The following is a 20,011-nucleotide window of genomic DNA, read 5'->3' on the forward strand; positions in this document are numbered from 1 at the left end:
CCTAATCCATACTGTATTTATGATCGCTGTTCCGCTGAGAGAAATGCACTTTTACAAGGCACAACTGAGCTACGTTAGCGTAAGTTGCCCACTGCTCCTGGTTAGACAGCGTCTCAGCACGTTGCCTACAGGAATCCCTAGCATTAAACAATGCAGTATGCATACTTGAAACAGCTCGGTTACGGCATGTATAAATAAAATATAAAACTGTCTGACAGGATGAAACTTCCGCCTGACTTCCTCCAAAACAACGTCATTACCGTAAGTGACTGAATTTAGTCAACACAAAAACATACAGTGCAAAATACCGTATTTATTCTAAAAAAACGCCCCGGCGGGAAAAAGAGTCAGGCGCTTATTATGCTAAATCAATTTGGACCCGGCGGGAAATGGAAGACCCGGCGGCAATTAGAGTACAGGCGCTTATTAGAAGAATTACGGTATATGTATATACCGTATATATATATATATATATATATATATATATATATATATACAGATCCTATCCAAAGAATTTGAATATTATGGAAACATTTTTTTCCATAATTCCTTTCAAAAAGATTATAGATTCATTACACACAAAGTGAAATATTTCTAGCCTTTATTTGTTTAATTTTTTATAATTCTGGCCTACAGCTCCAGAAAACCCCCAAAACAGTATTTTAAGGAATTAGAATAGTGTGAAGAAAAGCAGTTACCGGTACTTGATTTTTTTTTTTTTTTTTTATGTCCCCCCCCGCCCCGTTTTATCCCATTTTTATCCCCCATTAGTGCTAATTTTAATGTATTTATCCTGGTTGCTGCTCCACCCTCTGCCGATCTGGGGAGAGCCGAAACTGGCTCCATGCTTCCTCCGAGACATGGGCAGTAGCCAGCCGCTTCTTTTCACCTGACGGGGAAGTTACTTCTCAGTTATGACTGACTTCAGCCTCAGTCCACTCCCTCTGAATCTCCGCCAAATATTTAAACGTCTTTGCTTGACAATCCGCTGAAGCCCATGGTTATCCATGGTATTTCCATGATTTTTTAGAAAGGATCTGTATATATATATATATATATATATATATATATATATATATATATATGAGGATTAGGGCCACATGTGAAAATGTATTTGAGTTCCGAGTTTAAGTCGTGATTCTGAGAATAAAGTTCAAATTCTGAAGAAAAGTCCCAGAATTCTGAGATTAAACTCAGAATTGTGAGTTTAAAGTCAGAATTCTGAGAAAAGTCAGAATACTGAGTTTAAAGTCAGAATTCTGAGATTAACATAAGAATTCTTAATTTAAAGTCAGAATCCTGGGTTGGGGGAGTCAGAATTCTGTGTTTAAAGTTTTGAGTAGTATTACATAGCAGTACCAGTACAAATACTATTACAAACTATTAACAAATTAAGTTTAGCAAAACTTTTGAATGTCTGGAGTCCCTAGATTTTTGTGACTTCAAAGTGGGGTCACAGGGCAAAAAAGGTTGGGAACCCCTGGTCTATGCTTTGAAAGAGCTTGTTTGTTGGTCCATTTTCAGGCTTCCTCTTCCCTCCTCTCCTCCGCAGGGTTTGAGCCATTCGTTCGGCCTCACCATAAGAAGCAATACAGCGACATGTTGGATGCTGTGTGTGCTGCAGCATGGCAGGCCAGACCAGGTGAATTCACAGCACATTTACAGTAGTGTCACCAACCACTTATTAATGTCATTTTGACATGGAAATAACACGTAAACACCCATGAGACAATGACAATTTTTTTGTGCGTTTTGCAGCTTCCACATCAACTTCTGTGAAGACACAAAGCAAGATTTCCACTTTTTTTTCCTCAGGCAGCCAACGGAAATAAGATCCATCTTTAAGTAACTTTGTATATGGATTGATGTTGTGAACTACTTGTGTTTTGCACTATTGAAATGAGAATAACCGAATAACAATGCTGATTTTTTGCACATGATCTCACACATATCTGAAAACTGTCAACAGTTTTGCAGGCATTCATTTAGTTTTGGCAATTATTGAGAGTCGATTTGAGGTAAGTTGTGGACCAGTGATGTCATCCATGCACCAATGACCTCACAAGTCCACAACTTAACTCAAATCAACTCTCAATAACTGCCAAACAGTTTTGGGATATGTGTGAGATCATGGGCAAACAAATTAGCATGGCTTTTAGGTGAAGCTTTCCTTGAAGGGAAACCTGGGGTTTTTCTATCTGATGTTTAAAGCTTTCTTTGAAGGGAAACCTGGGGTTTTTCTATCAGATGTTTAAAGCTTTCTTTGAAGGGAAACCTGGGGTTTTTCTATCTGATGTTTAAAGCTTTCTTTGAAGGGAAACCTGGGGTTTTTCTATCTGATGTTTAGAGTTTTTTTTTCACAACGATGTAATGCTTCACTTGGATCAGGATCAAGTTAACACTGAATAATGAATCACAGTGGATTCCTACATGTGTGGTGGTCTTATGTAGCCCTTGATCTTTTTGTTATGCCAATAGTACCCCTCACTCATGCGTGTAGAAAATTCTCCTAATTGTGTTCTATTAAACTCGTATCAAACTTTTAGTAGGCCTCTCTAACAAATCTGATTATTAAATCATTTGAATGACTCGCCTTTAATACAATTCTGACAAGTTTTCAATTGGAAAAAGTCCTCGATTTTACCAAGATGGGCCTATGAAATTACTTGGAATATACTTGGCGTTACTTTCGCTCATTGCCAACGATGTGTAGCAATGACATGTGAAGGGTTCTCGCAGGCCAGTGGCAGACTTTGTATTGTAAGAGAAAATAACTCATACTGCGCATGCCGTATCTGAACATGTTAGCAATGACAAACAATACAAATGTTATTCATGATGCATAATGAAGCAAATGTTATATTATTTATTTTGAAGAGATTACTTTCCCAATTTTAACAATGTTAGCAGCCAGTTTTTGTTCTAAAGTTTGACTTGGACTGTTCTAAAGTCACATCAAAAGGCAGTGGGAATAGGCTTTTCAGACAGTGTAGCATACAGCCTTGTTGCATGTTGCTTCTTAATAAACCATCCGATACCTTTTAAATTCTAATGTAAAGTTTGACATGGATTTGATAGGGGCGGTGGTGCATTTTTGTCCAGGGGGGCTCTACCAAAAATAGGGCTGAACAATATGGTGTTAGATGATGTCATGCCTGCATCTCTCATGAGTATGAACTGTTGGATGATGTCATGACTACATCACTATCTGACTACGTTACTGGACGCTGTTAGGTTGTCATCATTGGGATGTCGACAGTGATGATGTCATAATTCATGATCATGTCAATATCCAATATCAAGCCAATATCATCATAATCATAAGAGTTATTCATTCAACCTAATGGTCATGTTTAATAAATAAAATAATATTCCTACCATACCTAATGTTATCTGGTTTTAAGTCAAATTTGCTTGTCATCATCAATTTAGACTGCAGAAATCTGTCACAATATTAAAATATATTCATATCCACATATGATCCCACTGAAAAATAATCTCACTAGTACACTAAGGTGAGGGGTTCCGTCCGTCCATAGGCGTAATTTCCACTAGGGACGGGGCGACATGTCCCCCCCACTTTTCAAAATCCAGATTCTGTCCACCCCCGCCCACACACAGACACGCATTTTTTTTTTTTTATCATTCTCTTTTTATTTAGAAAAGTCAGAGATCACATATTGGAACATTTTTTGCAAAGTAGAGTAGCCATTCATAATTCCACATTCATACATTTCGTGATTGTGTATAGATTTATAATCACAACTTGGTTCCAATACAATCAAAGCATTTCTGCTACATTACCCACTCCTCTCACAACCTTTCCTGTTTTATATTATTTTACTAGTCGTAAAACAAACAAAGAAACAAAAAAACAAGAACAAAGAACAGAGGGGATGCTCTTCTAGTTTGACAAAGAAACATAAGAGGTACAAGGTTGTATACAAAGTCTCGTCTTTTAGGTGTTATAAACTCAATCCAATTTTCCCAAAACCTCACAAATCTGTCCTTGAGTCTCAGCTAAAACGTAAGTCTTTCCATTACAAATATATCATATATTATATCCACCCATTCATTGTTGGTACTTGAGGATGCAGCCACTTTTTGGTTAGCGCCTCCTTACTGGCAGCCATTAACATTCTAAAAAGTAAAGCATCCATACTACTCAGGTCAAATGTTTCGTGATGCATCACTTCACATCTCAATGGAATTTCAACCCTAAAAACAGCTTCCATGGTCCTATGTATCTCTTGCCAATATTGGGTGAGGGAAGGGCAATCCCAAAATATATGAAAATGATTTGCATTCTCACTTCCACACCGTCGCCAACATCTTGAACCTGATGTCTCTTCTGTAGAGGAGTGATGAAAAAACACATTATATTTTTCCAACTAAACTCTCCAAGTTTGAGAGGCAGTTGTCCATTGTAATTCACAAATTGTTTCCAACTCCTCCTCAGTGAGAATCATATTGCCCTCCCCTTCCCATTTCTCCTTTATGTAATACGTATCAATTTTTTTTACACATTTGGATTCCATTATACAATCTGGAAATTGTTCATGAACCCAGGTACAGTAAGCAGTGACACCTTTTGCAACCCATCCTCTATATCTTCTGTCTGTTCTATTAGGGGTGAAATCTGTGTCGTACGCACACCATCTTAGAAGTCTCTCTTGGGTACTTAAGTTATATTTTTTCACTACCTCTCCCCACATCGTAAGTGATAAATGAATCCATGGGTTGTTGTTATCCAACATGAATCTGATCAGGTCCCTATCACCTATCGTAGCTTGGATCGTAATCTCCCCTGATAATGCACATTCAATTTCCTTCCATCTAGATGAGTAGTCTGGGTTACATAAACATATGAGAGGCCTCACCTGGGCTGCATAGAAATAATCTCGCAAACTAGGAAGAGCCACGCCCCCCTTTCCTTTTGATAGCTGCATAGTTTTGAACCGAATCCTGGGCTTTTTCCCTTGCCAAATATAACTAGATCCAGCAAACATATATATTCAACAAATTGCTGTAGCCTACAGGTACCTCTACAGGTAAGGTTTGAAATAGGTACAGTAGTAGTGGCAGCATATTTATCTTAACCGACGCTTCTCTGGAGCTCATGCTCAGGAATGGGATAAGATTCCATCTAGACACACACTTTTTAAACTGAATAAATTGTGAGTAAACTGAAGAAAATGGGCTTAATATGCAACTGTTTGGACATGCATGTGTCTTTCAAGTGAGGAGAAGAGAAAGGACCGTATAGAACAGTGATTCTCAACCCTTTTCATATCAAGCACCCCTAATTTACTCCACAAGACCGAATCACCGTGGTGTTGCGTTAACAAAAGTAACTTCCGGGAAGACACCTGCGGATTGATTTAAATTGTGGAGATATCACAAACTTGTTTTTTCTTTATTTCTGTTGTCATTTTCAGCCGTAATTGTAACGTTAAAGATATAAACCCTTGTTAAACACGATGGTCTGGCCTATCTGATGTTTGGCTGTGCTTATTTTATGTACTGTGTTGATAAACCAATTTAACCAACAGTGACATTTCACCACTAGTCGCACAAGCTGCTTGTTTTGGGTGAACTCAAGCTGTAATTGTTTTTATTCTGTGGCCCAACAGGTAAATTAGGTCTCTAAACTAACATTAGTCAAAGTGTTGTTCATTAATCACATATGAGGGCATCAAACCTGCATTTTAGACTGACACATTTGATCTTGATCTCCGTTGTTCCCCGCCCCCATTTGCTCCGCTCCATTAAACTGTATGTAGCCTACAGTACGTGATGCAGGCAGGGTGGGAATTTCCTCATTTTAGGGGCGTGGCCATCTGGCCTTAAGCAATTTATTTTAGGGCACAAGGTCACATGCCAGCTCACAAAGGCCATTGCTCTATCGACATCGTGAAGGGCATTTTTTCTGAAATGTGTTTTAAAATGAGCCCATCTTTTGCATAGGGCAGGCTACATTAAACTGAGACCGTAGTATGGCAACCATCCTCCTCCATCAGAGTATTCATAGCTTTCAAGGGGCGTTACGTGCTGCCGGGAACGCCCACCTGGCGGTCAAAAAACAAAGTTGTTCATTCGCTGCCAGCCAAGTCGACTAGTTTCTCACGCAGTGTTTGTTCAGCCGTTTGTACACACGTCTTTGCGGCCAACATTTCCTCAAAGGTAAGCTCAAGTAACGTTACAATAATGATTAAAATACCCCGTTAACGTTACTTGAGCTTACCTTTGATGAAATGTTGGCCGCAAAGACGTGTGTACTTTGATGGTAGCCATTTGCCCTCCCCAGCGACTGAACCACGTCTAATCGCACAAATCCACAACCTCCTCCTGTCTGAGTTTTCTTTCTCCGACGGCATTCTGTAAAAGCACAAGCCAGGCGTGTCTCCTCGTCGGTTAGTGCAACCGATAGCACAACAGGTAATCGGCATTTTGGCTGAACAAACACAGCGTGAGAAACTAGTGACTCGGCGGCAGTGGAATGAACAAGTTTTTTTTTGACCGCCAGGTGGGCGTTCCCGGCAGCACGTAACGCCCCTTGAAAGCTATGAATAGGCTATCATTCCTCAGTCTAAGCGTTCTCAGTTCTTGTGTCTCCTAAACCATATTGAGTGTGCTCTGAAACACCTTCAGTCCTCACACGAAAACGCTGTAATTCTTCCTGCATTACTGTTTCACTCCTCACACGTCAGTCATCGCACAATACGGCGTCACTCGTCAGTCCTCACTCCTCACATCTCACACAAAAACGTTGTCATTCCCCTAGTATGTTTCCATTCTTCCATGGTCCAGTCTTGTGGGGAAAATCTTACAAATAATATTTGTATATATATTATAATATACACAGCATCAAGCTTGGCTGGCCGTTCAATAATCTGTTTAAATGCAAAACAATCATTGCAGTCTTACATAGAAAATAACAAGGTTGGGTGTCCGGCAGGGTGGGAATTTATCATTTTAGGGGCGTGGCCATCTGGCCTTCGCCATCGCAAATTTTTTAGGGCACAAGACCACATGCCCGGGCACAAAGACCACATGCCCGGACACAAAGACCACATGCCCGGGCACAAAGGCCACATGCCCGGGCACAAAGACCACATGCCCGGGCACAAAGGCCACATGCCCGGACACAAAGACCACATGCCCGGGCACAAAGACCACATGCCCGGGCACAAGACCACATGCCCGGGCACAAAGGCCACATGCCCGGGCACAAAGACCACATGCCCGGGCACAAAGGCCACATGCCCGGGCACAAAGGCCACATGCCCGGGCACAAAGACCACATGCCCGGGCACAAAGACCACATGCCCGGGCATGTGGTCTTTGTGCCCGGGCACAAAGGCCACATGCCCGGGCACAAAGACCACATGCCCGGGCATGTGGCCTTTGTGCCCGGGCACAAAGGCCACATGCCCGGGCACAAAGACCACATGCCCGGGCACAAAGACCACATGCCCGGGCACAAAGGCCACATGCCCGGGCACAAAGACCACATGCCCGGGCACAAAGGCCACATGCCCGGGCACAAAGGCCACATGCCCGGGCACAAAGACCACATGCCCGGGCATGTGGTCTTTGTGCCCGGGCACAAAGGCCACAAAGACCGGGCACAAAGACCACATGCCCGGGCACAAAGGCCACATGCCCGGGCACAAAGGCCACATGCCCGGGCACAAAGGCCACAAAGACCGGGCACAAAGACCACATGCCCGGGCATGAGGCCTTTGTGCCCGGGCACAAAGGCCACATGCCCGGGCACAAAGGCCACAAAGACCGGGCACAAAGACCACATGCCCGGGCATGAGGCCTTTGTGCCCGGGCACAAAGGCCACATGCCCGGGCACAAAGGCCACATGCCCGGGCACAAAGGCCACATGCCCGGGCACAAAAGCAATTGCTCTATTGTGAAGGGAGATTTTTCAGAAATGTGTCTTAAAATGATTCAATTACGCATCCTTTGCATAAGGCAGGATACATTAAACTGAGACCATAAAACTGACAGTAGCAGGCTGCTAGCAGGGCACTGCCAAGGTGGCCTTGGAGATCTCAGGGCATCACGGCCAGTGGGAGGGGCAACGGAGGCCATGACCTCCATGTAATTCCCACCCTGGTGTCCGGTATAGTGTAGCGATATATATCCTGCCTACCAACACGTGGGTCACAGCTTCGCGCCCAGTGTACCCCGGGCTTGGTCGCTAGTGACTGGGAACCGAGAGAGCAGGTCACGTGGGGGCTGGGTTTACCTAGGCTACAGCAGAGGGTGGAGCAGCAGCAGGGGGAAGAAAGAAAATTGCCAAGAGAACATGGGGGGGGGGGGGGAATCAGAAATAATAATAATAATAATATGAAAATAACAAGCTTAACATTTGCCTCAAATTATATTGAATCATTCTGGCTGTTCAGTGGTGAGGGTTCCATCAATGATATGCAAAAGACTAAAAGAAATTAAACAATGTTTCATGAAATAAAGTATAAACTATAATTTTTTGGAAAGGGTATTGTATTTTTGCCAGTATTCATGAAACGTATTCAGGGCTGGTCCTAGGTATAGGCGGCAGCCTAACCCTGATGACGGCAGTGTACGCTGTAGGCTCGCCGCTCAGACCTTCCTCTAAGGACAGTGGAACACCGTCACCTGAAAAACAACAACATGTGAGCTGGAGTTTCCCTCTGAACTGAACTTTATCCCAAAATGACTCACATGACTTCACACATTTACAACAAACCTCATAGGCCTGCAGAGTAGGTGGCGCCTGCACGGACATGTCGGTCTTCCTATAAGACAGGGGAACTCAATTAAAATTCATAGAGGTCCAGTTAGAGAAAATATCCTCAAGCAAAGGTCCGGAACATTGTAACATAGCTTGCGTTATGATTCAATGCCATTGAACTTAGGCTACTTCAATGATTGCAGTAGCCTAATGGTACAATGTCTGTATGTAGTCAACGACTGACTGTTAAATCAAAATAAACATCAACAATGTCTATTTACAGTTTTCATATTTAACTGGATTATTTATAAATAATTAGCCTACACTAATAATAAATACTTTTCTCATTTCAAGTAAAATAATGGATGCATTTAAAAATAACATACAACAGAGTGCTTTGGAAAAATGTGCATCTTAAAAGTGCTTTAATTTGAGAGAAAAAAACTTCCCTTTACTCCACCTTTTCTATTGAGAGAAGTGAGCTCCCTATCTATTTATCTATCTGTCTGTCTGTCTGTCTGTCTCTATGTATCTGCCTGTCTGTCTGTCTCAGTATGTCTCTATGTATCTGCCTGTCTGTCTGTCTGTCTGTCTGTCTATCGATCGTTCGCAATGAAAACGTCACATGCCGTTGAGCAGTGAATGTGTGAGTGTGCCCTCAGTTTGGATTTGAGTGTTTGCTCGTGTGGCACTTTCAGGTCAGGATCGCATCGCACTTCACATGAGACATAGGCTACTGGTTTTGAACTGCCCGTGAGAACAATGAATGAACATCTAAGAGTCTGCCTGCTCCGGATTAAAACAAAATCTTTGTTTTTGCGGTCTACTCGTTTCTTTTGAGCACGCAATGTGAAATTAATTCTGTCTCTCGCATTTCTCGCACCTCTACTCTGTCCGTATGTCACTGACACTCTCTCGCCTGCAGCACTGGATCAGGTATATTTGAATGGCTGAGTAGCATCACGTGTGATGATTTACAGCGCATGCATTGGTCTGTGAGCTTCCTGGCAGATAAACCAGTAGCCTACCATAAAGGCTAGAAAAGCATGTGCCGGTTAAAATAGAAAAGCTTAGTGAAATGTAACAATTCTCAATGATTTGTAGGTTATAGGTCTCGGTCCGGATAGGACGGCGTCTGGGTCCGGATGCGGACCGGAGTCCGGACTTTGAGGATCGCTGCTATAAGACAAACAGCAGAAGTGTCTTTGGTAACCATTGCCATAAGGAGGAGCATGACTCCCCCCACCCCCCCTCCCCGATTTTTTTATCCCCCATTAGTGCACATTTTTAATGTATTTATCCTGGTTGCTGCTCCACCCTCTGCCGACCTGGGGAGAGCCGAAACTGGCTCCATGCTTCCTCCGAGACATGGGCAGTTGCCAGCCGCTTCTTTTCACCTGACAGACAGGAGAAGTTTCACCGGTAGGACATAGCCCGTGGGAGGATCCAGAGCCATGTATATAGAAGAGTCGCGACATCTCTATTCACTCCAATGGACCAGTTGTTTTACTCTCGAGTTCCAGGAAGTAAGGTCCTGGATTAAGCAGCACTGTTGTGTTGCAGCAAAATGGACAGTTTGTGTTGTACTTTGAAAGTTTTTTTTGTACTTTGAAAGTTTTTTTCTTTGTTTTTAGAATCAAATTGTACATTATCAGCTTTATTTTAGCGCGAGACCACTTCCTGGCTGTTCAGTGGCTAATGAGTCGTGCATTTTCATCCTCCGCTGACGCCACTCTCTCTAAATTGCTCTGGGAGGACCACGCTATATCCAATGAGTTCACCTCCCTCCGAACAGGCGCCCTGAACGACCAGAGGAGGAACCACTTCAGCGACCAGGATATTGCATGTTTTGATGAGGGGTTCCTATATGAAGGAAACCCCCAGGGGGCACGGGGAGAACATGCAAACTCCACATAGAAAGGACCTTTTGACGACTTCACCAAGGCAGTGGGCACATGGGACATGCGGACGGGCACGCACTCCTTCGGCACTCACAGCGTCCCAGGTGGGAATCGAACCCAGCACCTTCTAGCTGTGAGGCGACAGTGCTACCACTGCGCCGCCGTGCCCCCCAAGGAGGAGCATGACTGAGTCATCCAATGACTATGCTCCTCCTGTGTTGGGCAGTAACGCGTTACTGCCCAACACTGCTCATGTTCCTACCCTGTTCCTACAAATGTCGTGTAGCTTATTTTAAAGTGTTACTGTGTCTTTGTATTTTAAACAGATAAAGTCTAATAAGTTTAATGTGCTGTCATCATTAAATTTGCAGATGATTCTGTCATTGTCAGTCTCCTTGGTGAGGAGGAATCACAGCATGGTCCTGTAGCTGATGATTTCATAAGCTGGTGTGATGAGTCCTTCCTAGAGTTAAATGTATCCAAAACAAAAGACATGGTCATCAGCTTTAGGAGGGCTCCCCCCAGTGACACTTTTACCCGCATCAAGGGTACAGATATTGAGATCGTGGACAGCTATAAATACCTGGGCGTTGTTATTGACAACAAGCTGTGCTTTGACTCACATGTTGCTGTCACATCTAAAAAGGTCCAGCAGCATCTCTTCTTTTTGAGAAAAATGAGATCTTTTAATGTATCTTCTGATCTTATGACACTTTTCTATAACAGTTTTATTGAATCTATTTTTATGTTTTGCATTGTGGCCTGGTACGGCAACACAACCATGGCTTATAAGAACAGGCTTGGTAGCCTAGTCAAGGTGGCCAGCAAGGTTTCTGGGAGCACCCTAACCCAGCTCCTCGACCTCTACAAGAGGCAGGTGATCAGGAAGACCACGTCCATCCTGGAGGCCCCTGATCACCCCCTCCATTCAGAGTTTGAGCTCTTGCCCTCAGGGCGTCGGTTTAGAGTGCCCGCGACGAGGACCAATCGCCTCAAACTCTCTTTTGTCCCAGCTGCCATTCAGCTGCTAAACGACAGATAGCACTTTAATTCCCTGGCCTTGCCGGTTTGCACTTTACTGCTCACTCTTGTACTTATTATGCTACCTATTTTGCACTTTCTGATATTTGCCTTCATTGCCCTTTGCTTTTATGTCTCATGTCTGTATGCTGTTAGCTGTAGTTTTATCTTGACTAAGTGTTTGTTTGTTTTTAGTACTTGTTTTATGTGAGTCATTTTTGTGCCTGTTTTTAGTGCTTGTGCTGCACTATGTGTGTATTTTATATTTCCTGTCTGCAAACCAATTTCCCTGCGGGGACAATAAAACTACCTTTGACCTTTGACTTTGTTGTTCTTTGACAACACAAAGCAACAATACTCCAGACAGTGAATGGGTAATTTAGAGGGTTAGCCTCTAGGCTCTGTGCTGTCATCTGGCATCCTGTGATGACATCACTGATCTGTATGTGTTTGCAAGTGAACTCACCTGGGGGGCGGAGTTACCGCAGGTAACTTTGCAGGCGAGTATTGCAACACTGATCGAAATCAAAAACTCCAGGAGAAGGAAAACAGCCATGACACCTGAAATCCCACTGAGAAAACTGGTAGCCGTGGAACTGCTGTAACTGAAGTAATTGTCCTGCAGGGAGGAAAGGAGGAAACAAACTGCCGTCAGACTTCCTGCCATTGGAGGAAGTCGTTCTACAGGTTTATTATGACTTACTTTAGATTCTCTTAGAAAAGATTTAGTAGTTTCTGGTTCACGTTCTCTTTACCAAAAGCTTGTTGTTAAAAAGGCCATCCTCTTTACATCCCCATGCTAATGGTACAGCCCACTTTTGCAGTTGGTATGGTCCGTTTCATCGTTTCAGTTTCGTGTTGCATCATTCCACCAGTTGCAAGTTTGCTCCTAGTCGTCCTGCACAAGCAGCTCATCCTTTGCAAAGTGTGGTGTGCGTACATATAAAGTAAGTAAGCAAGCAAGCCCATAATGTTTACAGTCGGGTATTGTGTATATAATATGATTCTGTAAAGTTTAGTAACCTCAGGAGAGCAATTTTATGTTTAGCTCTGTAGTATCATTTCCTCGTGGTTGCTCTGGCTAATTAGCCTATATGTGCACAGCACAATGCTAATCAGACTCATCACATGGTGCAGGCTGCTAGCCGATTTCACCTATTATCTATAAACCCACTACCTTACTATCATTCTCACTCATAGGACCTTCATCATTCATTAGTGTATGGGCATTCTATATTTGGGTTGAGCAACTATTTGTACTTACCTTACATTTGTAATTTGTGCATCCTACTAATGTGTGTATATTTGCATTCTGTCTAAAGAGGATGTTGAAACCTGTAAATAAGCATCGTTTAAGCTCACATAGGTTAACTGGTCAATTGTGTTATGGGAATTGCTGGTATTAGATAATAATATCTGTTTGTTTCTGTACTGCATATATTGTGTTAGAGAGCCACCTTGTGGTCCATTTGAGTATGGAACTTTGTTCGTAGTCATATAGCTCAATTGTTTGGTCACTCAATCCATTTGAGTTATTCATGTTTCCATTGTTTATTTGTTTCTTAGGAAAGCACACCTAAAGTAATACCTGTATGCAGGACTACGGAAACACCTGTGTTGAATAAAAGGACTAAACCTTCTTTCTTGGACTTTTGATTCTGACCAATCACCTGTGGTGGGCTAGTGACTCTGATCCGGCACATAAGATAAAGTTTATTGGAGTAGCCTCAGTCAGTTATTCCTTTTTTTCACTTGTTGTAACAGCTGTGTGCTGTTTTATTCACCGTGTCTTTGGGAGCTGCCAAAGAGGAGCATTTCCGATGTATCATTATGCAGGTTGACCTCCCACGAGTCCCACCACCAAACTGGATGAAGGCTTTAAACTGTACAATCTTCATACATCTGAGATTATGTGGTAGGCTAGCTGTCTGCTAGCTAGTGACTATCTATCTATAAATCAGTGTCAATCAATCAATATGGCAGCAGGCTGTTGCAGTGGGAACCGGTCATGATCCCTGATTAGTCCTGTTCTGAGAGGCCTGAAAAATAATCGAACTGGAATTGGAACTAAAAGTGCATGTGACTTGTGCTTATAATAGTGAAGACGATGAGCGACTTTGAATTGGATCAGCTGGTGCCTACTATTAACTGAGCAGAGTTGTATCACAGACAGACTCCTACCCCATACAATGTCAGATAAATCACCGCCAAGTTCCCCCTCTCTAATTCTCTCAGTAGAGGCCATGGTGCAGTTATCAAACAGTTGTACAAGTCTAGAAATGAGGTGCTTGGAGTGAGGAGGGCTCAGCAAAACATCGAAAAAGGCATGTTCATTTGGGAGCGCCTCAAAGTTATGAATCTTGTACAAGATTTTTGATTTGCAGGTATTTGAACCAGTGCGTGCCGGGCAACTCAAACCTCCTCTTGATCAAAGGAGGCAAAATGACCATCTATGTATAGGTATTTGATGGAAACCAGTCCCTTCTCACTCCAAGCATTGGAGGCTTTTCCTGACCATGAAGGTGAACGAGGGTAACCAAGACAAATTGGTGTGTGGACAGAAACATCTGGTAGACTCAAAACACTCCTGACTTTTTTAGAATTCTGACAGTTTCTCACAACAAAACTTAAATTTTGTAAAGTCCCAGGTTTCTCTAGCTTGGAAAACAACTGGGCTGGCAGAGAACAGCTGGCAACAGAGTTCGCCTCCATTTTCAGCCACAGGGGGGCCCCAAGGGTTACATTTTTAGGAGTCCCTTCTCCCTTGCCACCAAAACATTAAAGCCCTAACATTGGCAGCCCAGTAGTAATGCCTAAATACTGGCAAGGTCAGCCCTCCTTCAGACTTGGGCTTTTGCAGATGATTTTTTTTAAATTCTGTGATTCTTATAATTCCAGATGTAGGACAGGATTATGGAGTCCAGTTCTTTAAAAAAAAGCCGACGTAAGAAAGATGGGAAGGTTCTGACACAGATAGAGGAACCTGGGAAGTGAAACCATTTTAACTGAGTTTATACGGCTAATCATGGACAACGGGAGGATTTTTCTATACATTGTTTGAGTCTTGAAATAAAGTCACCATAATTCAACTTAAATATTAATTTAGGATCCCTGGGTATTGTCAAGCCAAGATAGGTGAGGTGGTCCCTAGCCAGTTTGAATGAGAGATTTACCAGGAAACCGGGAGTGAAGACATCAGAGAGAGGCATAAAATCACTCTTGGCAGTTTGCCAAGGGAGGTGATTAATTCTAGGAGAGGGGGGATCGATTATTCTGAATGATGTAAATATAATATTACATCATCAGCATACAAACTGATGCGTGTCTCGATACCTCCAACCTTCAGGCCTATACGATGCTCGGATGACTATGTATTTTTAAGGTGAGGGGCTTGAGCGCAACGGCGAAGAGGGCCGGTGAGAGAGGGCAACCTGCTGGACCGAGTGAAGTAGTGGAAACTTGGTTGACCTGTCGCCATTGGTTACAACTGCGCATGTTGGACTAGCGTATTATAAGCTTTACCCAGGATATGAATGATTCACCAACCCCGAATCTATGCAGTGACACAAACATATAAGCCCACTCAACCTGATCGAACGCCTTCTGTGCATCTAATGATAAAATCACTGCACCACTGGTGACCAGTGTGTATATGGTGTTGAGGAGACGTCTGACATTGAAGAAAGATAATCTATTCGGGATGCACCCTGTCTGGTCAGGATGAATGATAGATGGCAATTGTTTATTTAACCGGATAGCCAGCCTTTTAGTGATTACCTTTCTGTCAAAATTCTGGAGCGCTATGGGTCTGTAGCTGCCTGGGTCTACTTCCTCGTTCTCCTTTTTTAAAATGAAGGAGATGTTAGCTTCATACAATGTCCTAGACAAGACTTTGTCTTCCTTAGAGCTAGATGTCATTCTGAGGAGGAGAGTGGCAAGAATATCGCAGAATTTATTGTAAAATTCGGTACCAAATCCATCCGGTCCGGCTGCTTTGCCTGATGGAAATGATTTAATGGCAGAATATCTTCTAATGTCAAATCAGCGTCCAAGACCTCTCTGGCAGCGTCAGGTCGCCATTGTAAATACGAATTTGGGTAACACTTTACTTGCACTCAAAAAATATTATTTGTAAGATTTACTTAAAGAAAACACTGCGACAAATTGCACAGCGATTTTCAAGTAAATTTTAGTGCTGAAATACTAAGTACAACTCACTTGCCAGTATCAAGTAAAATCAAGCTTAAGTCATGAAGATATTAAGTAAATGTTATTTAAAACTATCAAGTAAATCTTATTCATCTGTATTGTTCTCTGTTTGACATTTTAAATTACTTAAAGTCTCTCTCTCTCTCTCTCTCTCTCTCTCTCTCTCTCTCTCTCTCTCTCTCTCTCTCTCTCTCTCTCTCTCTCTCTCTCTCTCTCTCTCTCTCTCTCTCTCTCTCTCTCTCTCTCTCTCTCTCTCTCTCTCTCTCTCTCTCTCTGCAGGCAGCATAGCGCCCGGCACAGAGTGGGAGGCAGACAGACATACACTGAGTGAGCGCTGTCACTGGGGGCAAAGAACGGACAAAAGGAGAAGGGCGGATTGCGCGCGTGTACAAAGGTTATATAGAGCTTATGACGTCATAAGCTCCTGCATTTTAGCACCTCGTGCACTGCTCTCTTCAATGAGGAAGTACCTTGTAGAATCTTGTAGAAAACTGTCGATTTTAAGGCTTTGGGTTGAAAGTAATGTATAATAATTTCTGAGGCAGACAATTACTAACATAAGACCCTAAATAACATAGTTAGAACGTTTTTGTGGATTTTGGTTTCCAGGGACTTTAATAATTACTCACTATAATTAGACCCTTCTCAAGGGGGGCATTTTGTGTCGAAAAGGCAGGGTAAACACAGGTGTAAGCAAAACACTAATGAGGGTTTCCAACTTCCATGATTGGAATTTCGAAATCCTCATTAGTGTTTTGCTTGCACCTGTGTTTATTCTGCCTTTTCGACACAAAATGGCCCCTGTGAGAAGGGTCTATTATGTAAATGTTTTTACATGTTTTCCATAAATGTTACCAAATATTCACAAATCACAACTAAAATACCATTTAACAGTTTATTTTTTCCCAACAATGAATCACCAACGTTCACATCACATGTGACATCTGGAAACATCTACTTAAGGTGCATTCCGTAAAACCTTCCAAATGGTTGAAACAACAAAACCGTGGAATTAGCTTGACCAGGGATGCAAACATGGATAATGAAAAAGGTGACATACCAGGGCAGACACAAGACCACTCAAAAATCATTCACTTAAAGGGATAGTTTGGTTTGTTTGAAGTGGGGTCCTATCAGCTAGTTCCATACACTAACTGAAATAGGTACAGTGTTCTGGACGCTGAGCACACCGTTTATCGAGACCCAGCACTCTGAAGCAGCAGCCTCCAGACCTCTGTCTCTCTAGTAGACGGGCCAAGAACTAAAACGTAATTTAGCCACCTAAAACAACGCCCACCTAAACAAATCAATGTATGTGTACATGTACGCTCTATTTTGACAATTTTCAGCGCTTTACTTTTCTGCCAAACAGCCTTCTCATTCGGTACTACTTTTTCTCCCAACCGTACAACTGCATTCCTCCGCTAAACGCCTGCACGAGCCGCGGCGCTGGATTACTCCGCAGATCAGCTGTTATTTTGGGTTATCTCTCCCGGCTTGTTAGTGAAGACAACAAATAGAATACACAAACGAAAATATGAGTGATTTTTATAGCGAGGACGATATGCCATTCACCTTGGTGACAAATACAATTATGAACCATGTCCGCCTACAGATAGTAACGTTTCAACAGCTTATTAGTTGACATTCAACAATTCATCAATGCAGCTTTGTCTGTAGATGTTATATTTTCTACATATTTTCTATCTATTTTTTACATATTTTCATAATAAATTAGTTGAACTTGAACTATGCACTCAACCTATGCTTTACAGATGTTTCAATCATGAGAGACCAGAGGGTAAGGTTAATCAGCAAGCTTTATTAAAGTATGGCATGGCGATAGGATTCATGGCCTGAAGCGGTATGGCATTAATTCTGATGGCGTGGCAGCATGGCAACTGATTCTTTGGCGTAGTGACTCCGTGGCAAGATGCCTCTCTTCTTGAGGCGGGAGGGCATCTGCTCGGAGAACCCCCCCCATAGGGGATTCTTCGGGAGTCAATACATTGGTGGTGGACTGGGGAGGTGGGTGGGGTGAAACGCGGCTTCCAGAGAAGGAATTGGATCAGCTTAGTGCAGCGGCTAGAGGACAGGGAACAAGGACTGTGGTGCACCCGGCGTGGCTATAAATACTGCCACGTCATAGCCTCGGCACTGACGACATTAACGCCGTCACCTAGGCAAGCGCGTCACTACTGCACTGACGACATTAACGACGTCACTCTGGGATTACTGCACTTGTCGTCGCGCTAGGATTACATGTGATGCTGAGGTCGCTATGTCTCTAGATTACATGTGGCGTGAGGCAGCCACATGTAATCTTGATCTTCATCTTGAAACTAGGTCGAGACCATCATTTCAATCATGAGAGACCAGAGGGTAAGGTTAATCAGCAAGCTTTATTAAAGTATGGCATGGCGATAGGATTCATGGCCTGAAGCGGTATGGCATTAATTCTGATGGCGTGGCAGCATGGCAACTGATTCTTTGGCGTAGTGACTCCGTGGCAAGATGCCTCTCTTCTTGAGGCGGGAGGGCATCTGCTCGGAGAACCCCCCAAAAGAGACAAACCTGAAAGGCCAACCGGTCTGCTCGCCTCGCGATGCAGCGGGCGCTGGGCGGAAGGCGACGCTTGTCGCCGACCGGTTGGCTCGGCAGCACGGCGACTTACGGAACCATCGCCGGCCGAGGCTGCTGCGATGCGCGGGCGCGGGATGATCGACCAGTCCGGCATAATTCGGCGTTGGCATAGTTCGCCGTTGAACCCCCCCCCAAACTGACTGACTACAGGCTGCTCGGCACCTAGAACACTTGCGGGCTGCTCGGCACCTAGAACACTTCAAGTCGTCTGCTGAGGTCTTGCTGAATTATTTATGTGACTACAGGCTGCTCGGCACCTGGAACACTTGCAGGCTGCTCGACACCTAGAACACTTCGAGTCGTCTATTGAGGTCTGAATTAGTGATGCTGAATTAGTTATGTGACTACAGGCTGCTCGGCACCTGGAACACTTGCAGGCTGCTCAGCACCTAGAACACTTTGAGTCGTCTACTGAGGTCTTGCTGAATTAGTTATGTGACTACAGGCTGCTCGGCACCTAGAACACTTGCAGGCCGCTCGGCACCTAGAACACTTCGAGTTGTCTATTGAGGTCTGAAATAGTGATGCTGTTACGGAACCATCGCCGGGCGAGGCTGCTGCGATGCGCGGGCGCGGGATGATCGACCAGTCCGGCATAATTCGGCATTGGCATAGTTCGGCGTTGAACCCCCCCCCCAAACTGACTGACTACAGGCTGCTCGGCACCTAGAACACTTGCGGGCTGCTCGGCACCTAGAACACTTCGAGTCGTCTGCTGAGGTCTTGCTGAATTAGTTATGTGACTACAGGCTGCTCGGCACCTGGAACACTTGCAGGCTGCTCGACACCTAGAACACTTCGAGTCGTCTATTGAGGTCTGAATTAGTGATGCTGAATTAGTTATGTGACTACAGGCTGCTCGGCACCTGGAACACTTGCAGGCTGCTCAGCACCTAGAACACTTCGAGTCGTCTACTGAGGTCTTGCTGAATTAGTTATGTGACTACAGGCTGCTCGGCACCTAGAACACTTGCAGGCTGCTCGGCACCTAGAACACTTCGAGTCGTCTATTGAGGTCTGAAATAGTGATGCTGCCTCAGTGTTGGGATTTGGATTGAGCCCCCTCGGTTTTGAGATTTGGATTGAGCCCCCCCCCCTGACTACAGGCTGCTCGGCACCTGGAACACTTGCAGGCTGCTCAGCACCTAGAACACTTCGAGTAGTCCACTGGGGTCTGAATTAGTGGGGAGACTACGGGCTGCTCGACACCCGGAACACTTGCAGGCTGCTCGGCACCTAGAATGCTTAATCAATTCGATCGACACCGATTCGGGGAGTCCACCACCAATGAAATGCGAAGTAACGGCTATTGCGAGGAATGCAGGAATGGATGCCATGTGCTTACCATGTGACGCCTAGGGGAGGAGAGATCTTTGGCGGCCTGCTCTGGTCGGATGTAGGCTGCGTGGGCTGACGAGGACCAGCGGCACCGCCACGGCGACTTACGACGCCCCCCGGGCGTGGCCGCGCGCTACGCAGGCGCTGGGTGATCGACCAATCCGGCGC

The 20,011-nt window shown here is 44.0% G+C and overlaps 1 protein-coding gene across 1 annotated transcript in view; it reads left to right on the forward strand.

Annotated features, from left to right (window-relative positions):
* The window catches only part of rtel1 (regulator of telomere elongation helicase 1), a 64,768-nt gene extending 62,862 nt beyond the window's left edge, over positions 1-1,906 (forward strand). Inside the window, exons 28-29 of the mRNA XM_083657224.1 lie at positions 1,553-1,642; positions 1,759-1,906. Coding sequence (XP_083513350.1) covers positions 1,553-1,642; positions 1,759-1,832 — 164 coding nt within the window. The 3' untranslated portion in view covers positions 1,833-1,906. The remainder of the gene's footprint in view (positions 1-1,552; positions 1,643-1,758) is intronic.
* Positions 1,907-20,011: the final 18,105 nt, after the last annotated feature.

Source organism: Poromitra crassiceps, assembly GCF_964638095.1.
Source record: "Poromitra crassiceps genome assembly, chromosome: 20".
In the NCBI taxonomy this organism is placed as follows: Eukaryota; Metazoa; Chordata; class Actinopteri; order Beryciformes; family Melamphaidae; genus Poromitra; species Poromitra crassiceps.